The 8,392-nt window shown below is 43.8% G+C and overlaps 1 protein-coding gene across 1 annotated transcript; it reads left to right on the top strand.

Moving 5' to 3' along the window:
• Positions 1-1,365: 1,365 nt before the first annotated feature.
• On the top strand, positions 1,366-7,142 carry cfl2 (cofilin 2 (muscle)). Its single transcript, XM_069717097.1, has 4 exons — positions 1,366-1,475; positions 4,872-5,179; positions 5,609-5,685; positions 6,055-7,142. Exons 1-4 carry the CDS (start codon positions 1,473-1,475, stop codon positions 6,165-6,167), a joined length of 501 nt encoding a protein of 166 aa, XP_069573198.1. The 5' UTR covers positions 1,366-1,472; the 3' UTR covers positions 6,168-7,142.
• Positions 7,143-8,392: the final 1,250 nt, after the last annotated feature.

Raw genomic sequence — 8,392 nt, 5'->3', positions numbered from 1 at the left:
TTGAACATGAGGGATAAACTTTGATTTTGGATTTAACGCCCAACAAAAAAGGTAAAGGAAGAAGTTTTCAGGTCATTTAAATTAAAGACCACATTTCTCAAATCTACTTAAGTAAAAGTACAAAGGTTTTTATCAGGAAAATGTCTTTAAATGATCAAAAGTTAAAGCGAAATATCCCATCTAAGTGATATTTTTCTAACTGTTGGAGCTGCTCGAAGCTTGGTTCTTCGTGGTTGGGCAGTTTTCTCTCGTGTTTCCCAAACTGGGGCTACGGACCCTCAAAAAGGTCACAAATTTTAGGGAAATGAAACAGAAAACAAAGTTGGTGTGCAGGGAGAGGAAAAAAAACAAAAACATTTTCTCCTCTGGGTAAATAATCACAACCTACCAATTGGCTACAATGTCATCAGAAAACGTAAGATGTGTTTCACGCACTTTCATTTTTTTTCAACATTTTATTGTTTTACCATTTTCACCATCATTTATCATTTGTAAATCTTGCTAAATTGTCTTTGCTGTTATCTTGCTCTGTGAAGCAGGTTTGTACAAAAGGTGAGGTGAGCTGCATCATGTGACCCGGCCTCCACAATCACTGACCTGAACCCAGCTCAGATGGTTTGGGATGAGTTGGAGTGCAGAGTGGCGGAAAAGCAGCCAACAAGTGCTCGGCGCATGCAGGAGCTCCTTCAACACTCTCGGAAAAGCTTTTGGTAAAACGACAAACTCAGAAAAACACTAGAAACCTCAGTCTGAAGTTTTTAATGTAAAATATTACATTAAAATTACATGCAGTAAAAAATACAGTAGCGTTCAAGTAAAAAAAAGTGGCATCAGTGGAGAAAAATTGCACTTAAGTAAATGTATTTAGTTATGTTCCACCATTTTATGGAACTCAGCCCTCAGATATTTTACAACATTCAGCCGTTGGAAAGTTCTGCAGCAGAATTTAAGAGTTTGCGAGTTGGAATTTGTAAGAGTTTCATGTGAGAATAACACTTGTTAGTTTAAATGATTCTCTCTTCTACATACACAGCACTTATCTTAGCAGCCCTCAAATCATATTTTTAAAAGAGGACATAAAAGGGATTTTATTTTTTTATTATCACTTTTTAAAAAAAATTAATTTGGATAAATTAGAGATTAAAATACTATAATTGAGATGAGAAAACATGTAATGACATTTTTTTTTATTTTTTTTTTTTATCATAAACTTTTTATGTCACTATTTTGAACCGAATGGATATCTGATCTTTCTGGTATTTGTCTCGCTGTCTGTTTGACGGACGTCCACAGTGAGTCGGACTGAAACCGGATTCGTGGATCCGGCTCAATCTTCCTAATCCCGGTGTGGCCCCGCCTCCTTCCTCCCTCCTCCCTCCTCCTCCGGTCGGCCGGCCACATTCCCCGCTACCTTTCACCCCTGAGAAGCCCCGATCTAACGGCGAAGCAGCGCGGACAACCCCCCGGACAACATGGTAAGAGCCGGTCGGAGACGTTCCCCCGGGTTGGACTGAGGTTTCGAGAGGCCGGTTCGTGTGGGGGTCCCGGTCCGGCGGGTCTCCGGCAGACCGTTATGCTGCTCGGCTGGTAGCGTGATGTTAGCTAGCATGGCCGCCGCTCCCGTTAGTTAGCTGCTCCGTGAGCACACTCCGACGATTACTCAGCGTTTAGGGCGCTGAGAAAAGGCTCCGGGACAGGGATTTAGTCCACTGACGTCACCGGAGCCTTTTCAGAGTTTCATCCAGATTATGAACGGTCCGTGTTGTGAGCCGGGCCGGGCCGGGCCGGGCCTGCCCCCAGGCCGTGTGGCCCGGGGCGGCCATCTTATTCCGGCTGTGGTCCTGCGGGGCTGAGCAGCCCTCACCCAGCCGGACCAGAGCGACCGGGGCCCGGACTGAACAGGGCTGCCGGACTCTCTTGACTGAATGAAGCGGTTTTTGTGAAGGAGTGGGTCCAAGGGGCCGGGTTTGTCCCGGGTTAGTGAGTCAGACAGTGACTGTGCAGTCTGTGTGGAGGCCTGCAGGCTGTCGGCACCGGTTCACACCGAGACACCAGTTTACCAGTTTGACCACCGAATCAGCAGCAGTCAGCAGTCAGTACTCCTGTTACACTCTCCACCAGGGTCCATAGGAATCCTGACCGTTTTAAGCAGAGGTTAACAACGTGCTGATTGCTCCTTTTATTTGTTGATTCTCTTTATTTTACCTCGTAGTGACGAGGCTGCAAATAACCGTTACTTTCATTATTAATTAATATGGTAATTCATGCTTTGATTAGTTGATTACTTTGGTCTATAAACCAGGACAAAACATGGCTATAACATGTAAGGTGACATCTTCAAAATCCAAAACCTCGAATATTCAGTCTGTGGTTCGAAGAGAAGAAGCAAATACTTTCCCTTATTCACACGTGCGTTGTGTTGTCTACCATGAATGTACTCTTGTAATTGTAGGTTTTTAACAGCAGGAAGCTTTTCCTCATTTATTCTGCTGTGTCTCTGTTGATCAGTAATCAATGCCTTGGTCAAAAAAAAAAAAAATCAATAAAGTAAATACAATCTCTGCCGAAACATAAGTATGAAAAGCTCAGCATTAACTAACCATGTTTCCAACTAGTTTATTTACAGTCTGTGAAATATTGAAAATGTAGTTTGTATGAACAAAAGTTGTAAAACCGAAAATATTGAATGAAATAAGATGTTTACCTGAGAAATTTGTCTTTATTCATTATGTTTTCTTGAAAAAAAAAGACATTTAAATCACCTCAATTACTGACCACAATAAACAATTGAATTCTAAAAGCTTAATGAGCTTCGCCTGTTTTACTTTGTGGGACTAAAAGACGTTAGAATTTAGTTGTTGATTTGTCATCTCTGTTTTTCAGGCACAATCGTGTTCAGTTTTTTGTAAACTCAGATTTGGGGTTATCGGACGATTTTCACTACTTTCACACATTTTATAGACAAAACTGTTAATCAAGAAACTGAAACGGTCGATCATGAAAATATTTTGCAACCCACAGAAATAATTCTGGCTTTTGTATTTCCGGCTGCGTCTTCGCTGTTTTAACAGAAATTAAATTCCTTCGTGTATTCTGTTTTTCTTGAAGCTAAATGACAAACGAAATCAAACAACAGAAATGAACTATTTTTAGTCCATTTTATTTTCAGCCCACAGCTTCAGAGTAAAAAGATTTCAGTGCTCAGACGTTGCTTTTGAAGAAATTACTTTAAAGTTAGTTGTACAGGAGGCGTTTACTGTCGAGAGGACAGAAATGTTTGATCCGAGATGGTTTGAGACGTCGTCTTGAGTCGCCGTAATGGGATGTTTTTTTTCTCGGCTGATTGAAGTTTTACAGACGCTCGATGAGACGAACGCGTAAAGCGATCCATTCATATTTACATGACTCGGTTTCAGAGACTAAGTTCGTGTTCGTCTGTCAAAGTCCGACGAGCGTTTATAGACAGACGACCGTCACCTGTTCTGTTGAAGTCGATTCCTCCCCCCTGCTTCACCGACAACCATTTAATGACTGATCCATCCGATTACAGTTGTCAATTCATGAAATTTTTGAAAAGTCAAAGGTCCTCCTCAGATGTGGCGTCAAACATTCCTCTCCAGTGACCACTTATGATTTGATTAACAACGTACAGCAGCACGAGGGCAGATCAAGACCGGAGGCCGAGCGGGGCGAAGCTGCCCACTGGCTGACGTTGAGGTTCTGAATGGCTGGTCGAGATCGGGTGTCACTGGACACGAGGCCAGATAGAGCTGCTACCATCGTGTAAATTTGCTTGACGATTATTTGTCATACAGATAATTGTTCATTTTGTGCCACTATCACAGAAGAAGATGAATCACAGTTAAATCATGCACTTTGAGATATTTATTAAAACGTAAAACTTCTATTTTTGTTTGACAAAAACAAGATCCAACAAGATGATGTCATTTAAAAAAAGAGTCAAAGCTCAAAGAAGTGGAAACAGTGATGGAAATCTGACGGTTCTGTTTCATCCAGTCTTTTTTTTTTTTATATATACAGACGAATGGAAGCGATTGTGACGATGATGTGACATAATCGCGATCGGGTGATGATGTAATAATTGTGACCGACCGAGAAAGTGGTGACATTTTCAGACGTCACGTCTTATCTGACCCGACAATCCAAAAGTTACGGAGCTTCAGTTCGATTTCGACAAAATAAACGTCTTTCAGACGGCAGCAGAGACATTGTGAGGAGGTCTTTAACGGATCAGCTGACGTCTGTGAGTCCAACAGGAGTCAGCTGATCCGTTTGATGCGAAGCCTAAAGGAACGTTCCATAAGACGGAACCGTCTCTGGGACGACAGACACTTTAATGTCCAAATCAAACTTTACTCTCCATGTCCTCCTCTCATCGTCCAGAAACTAAAAGACAAACGTGCAGCTGTCGCCTCAAATGCGATAAAATCCATCCTCGTGGGAGTCGTCATTTTCTGCTATTGCTTTAAATCAATTCACAAACTCAGATTTTTTTTTTCCAAGTTCAACTTTTTCCAAGTCCAGAGTCTGGATGTTTCCAGAGACACACGCTGAAGTCCGACACTTTGGATTTTAACAGCTTTGCAATTTGTTCACTGACTTCCTGTTGACGAGCCTCCAACGACTTTCCGTGGTGCTGCGTTCACTGACCACCTGTCCGCTGCGTGTCAGAAGAGGTCAGAGTTCAGCAGTTAGTCGTCAGCTGTAAAAAAAAAAACCACACAAAAAAAAACAGGTTGGTTCGAGCGCACCTGGGAAACCTGATCCGACTCAGAAACATGAACGAACAATGTCGTCCTCGTTACACGTGACGGATGAGTGTTGAAGTTTATGCGTCTCTCCTCCGGCAGGCGTCAGGCGTGACCGTGAACGATGAGGTCATCAGGGTGTTCAACGACATGAAGGTGAGGAAGTCATCGACCCTGGACGAGGTGAAGAAGAGGAAGAAGGCGGTGCTGTTCTGCCTGAGCGAGGACCGGAAGAAGATCATCGTGGAGGAGGGCAAGCAGATCCTGGTGGGCGACATCGGAGAGACGGTGGACGACCCCTACGCCTGCTTCGTCAACCTCCTCCCCCTCAACGACTGCAGATACGGCCTGTACGACGCCACCTACGAGACCAAGGAGTCCAAGAAGGAGGACCTGGTCTTCATCTTCTGGTACGGTATTGATCGGGGACCTGGGCTTTGATCGGTTTGAGGTCGGCTAACGATAATTTGCATCCTGTTTGGAGGCGAAATGGTCTTTTCGGTTTGACAGTTTTCCGACTAAATGCGATTTAATTTTTTTTTTTTTTTTTTTTTTTAAAGCGCCTCCTCGCAGGCGTCCGAGGGTTTCACAGCTTTGACTTCATGCTGACTGTAATTAAAGGTTTACACACATTTGGACAACATTTTAAAATGTTCAAATCACACAAACTGTCTGAGCTCCAGCTCTGTAAAAACAAGCAGAATATTTACATGTGGTTTTTCCTCTGAAGTGAAGAAGAACCGGCAGCTACAAGGAGAGCGTTTTATTATTATTTTTTCTTCAGCCGGAGAGGAAAAGACCCGACGGCTCGTCTTACGGTGTTGTTTCTTGCTCCTCAGGGCTCCAGAAAGCGCTCCACTGAAGAGCAAGATGATCTACGCCAGCTCTAAAGATGCCATCAAAAAGAAGTTTACAGGTGAGTGTCCCAAGAGGTCAAAGGTCATTGAGGATAGTATTAATGACATGGTGAGAGATCCTTAAATCAGAGATGGTTAAAAGTATGCATCTGTCTGTCTGCTATTACATAATCAGCTGGTCACAATTATTCGAACTTAATCGTCAATTTAAATTCGTTTAAATGGTTAATTAGTCGTCAACTAAAGTTTAATGATTGTGACGTCGCTACTGTTCAAACTGTCCAAAGCATTAATTTGAGTATTGCGTGACCCCTCGTGATCAGATCACGCGGGACGCATGCTGATGGTAGTCGTTAACAGGCTCAGCTGTGATTGGTCCACCTCTCAGTGACCTCAGGCGCGTGTCTCTCCCCCCCCCCCCCCCGCAGGTATCAAACACGAGTGGCAGGTGAACGGGCTGGACGACATCCAGGACCGCACCACGCTGGCCGAGAAGCTGGGCGGGAACGTGGTGGTGTCCCTCGAGGGCAAGCCGCTGTGATGCCGCGGCGGCGAGCCGAGCGGAGCCAAGCCAACCGCCGTGCCATCCGGACCGAAGCACCCGACCCCACCCGAACACCGCCGCTTCACCCAGCAGCTTGCTCTGTCTGTATCCATGTCCTGAAGGAGTTAGCGTCTTTTAGGCCTCTTTTTTTTCTTTTTTTTTTTGGTTCTTTTTTTTTTTAATTTTAATTTTTTGGGCTTTTTTTTTGTTTTTCCCCAACATGAAGGAGATCTCATTAACATAATGATATGCAAACACCTCCCAGTTTGTTGCCACATGACTTCTGTTCACCTGGCAGAAACAAAACAAGAAGAAGAAGAAGAAGAAGAAAAAAAAAAAAAAAAAAAAAAAACGACATTACCAAACCCCAGGAAGGTTGTCTCTCTCTCACAGCCAGAGTTTTGCCAAAAAGTCGATGTGAAGGAAGCAGCCGCATGTGTTGGAGTGCGAGCGAAGCTCCGCCTCCTGCCGCACACGGGTCGCACTCATGATGCTTTTGACATAAGACTTTATTTATTATTGTAAACTGTTGTTTCTTCTCCAGCATGTTCCAACCAGGCAGACACATTGTTAGACTATGCATTCAGAAGAGAAGAAGACGAAGAAGATTTATCACCACCCAGCACTTTTTGTTGAATCACTACAGGTTGAGACAGAAAAGATCCTGACTTTAAATTCTCTGTATTTATGTCACCAGGCTAACAGTTGTTTACCTCAGTTTCATTCCTGTTGGACTCACCGTCATTCTAGCCGTTTGGTCGTCGCCTTACTTTCAGTTTGAATGTAACCGTCACACCAGAGTTAGTTAGGATGCACTTTTATTTTGTAAAGAAACACTACAGGAAGCAGATTTGACCCCAGCAGTGAGAGACGACCCCACAACAACAACACGACGACATCTGGAGCCTTAAAGTGGAACGTTGTTTCTGAGATCACAGGAAGCCACTTTGCAATAAAAGCCTGTGGCAGATCTGACGCCTCCCCGCCTCGTCTCTGCTTCCACCAATCACAGAGCGCCTCCACCCGCAGGACCCGGGGGGTTACTTCCTGTCCGTACCCGTAAACACCAGTCACGTTCAGACGACCTCTTGAGTGACGTCGTTCCGCACACTGTGAACCCGGAGAGTCGACATGACCTCACTAGATCAGGAACACGACTAGAGGAACAGCTATGACATCATCGCCACGCAAATCAACGTAACCTCAGAAGAACATGGATCCATTATGACCGAGAACCCCATAAAAAAAACTGCGACCTCAGTAGCACTGTATTAGGGCCACGAGTAACTCAGCAGAACCTCATTAGAACTCTTATTAGAACCAATAGGGTGTCAGTAGAACTATTACAAACTTGTTAGAACCTTATTAGAACTGCCGCATTCCTTCGTAGAACCTATTACAAAACATCACAACATGGTCTCAGTACAACCCCACTGGAACCATTAGACTCATTCGAATTCACTTAGAACCAGTACATTTTTTGATAAAACCCCATTAGAACCAGGATGATGATGCCAGCAGACCCCAGTAGAATCGGGATGGCTTCATCAAAACCTTCTACAATCTCAGTAGAACCGTTACAAACCCATTAGAGTCCAAGTAGAACATCATGGAAATTCCTGGATTTCTTAGAATGTCATCAGAAATTACAAATTAGAAACGGGATGGCCTCATTAGAAGTTGTTTAACCTCATCAGATCTCCCCTCGGAACCAGTATGATCTCAAAAGAATTCCCGTAGAAATGTTAAAATAAGTAGAACCTGTCAGAATAGGAGTGTGACTCCAATAGATTCTCATTGGAAACAATATGACACAACAGACCTCGATTAGATTAACAAACAACAACCCTATTAGAACCAGTCTGATCTGATTAGAACTCCATTGGACCCATTACAGACCCAGTGGAAGATCATTAGAATCCCTCTAAAACCCGTACGCACCATATGAAGAATCTGGCAAGGCAGCGTGACCTCATTAGAACCCCGCTAGAACTAGACTGGTTAAACACCACGGACCCAATTACCCAGAAATCCCCTCAGAGAGGTCAGCTGATCGCAGAGCTCTGTCTCCCCCTGCGGGTGACCGAGATGAACTGCAGGTAGATTTAATCATCCGCAGAAGACTCCGTACAGGTTCGTTGGTACATTTAGGGTTTTTAATGTTTTCTTCTCAAAATTGTAGGTTAAGAAATTCCATAACACTCAGAAAAAGGATTTGTTCT

The sequence above is a fragment of the Brachyistius frenatus genome, unplaced genomic scaffold (assembly GCF_029030835.1).
Source record: "Brachyistius frenatus isolate BFR_SWC_R1_liver_20210118 unplaced genomic scaffold, ASM2903083v1 Contig_168, whole genome shotgun sequence".
Classification (NCBI taxonomy): domain Eukaryota; kingdom Metazoa; phylum Chordata; class Actinopteri; family Embiotocidae; genus Brachyistius; species Brachyistius frenatus.
This window is presented reverse-complemented; position numbering and strand designations above follow the sequence as displayed.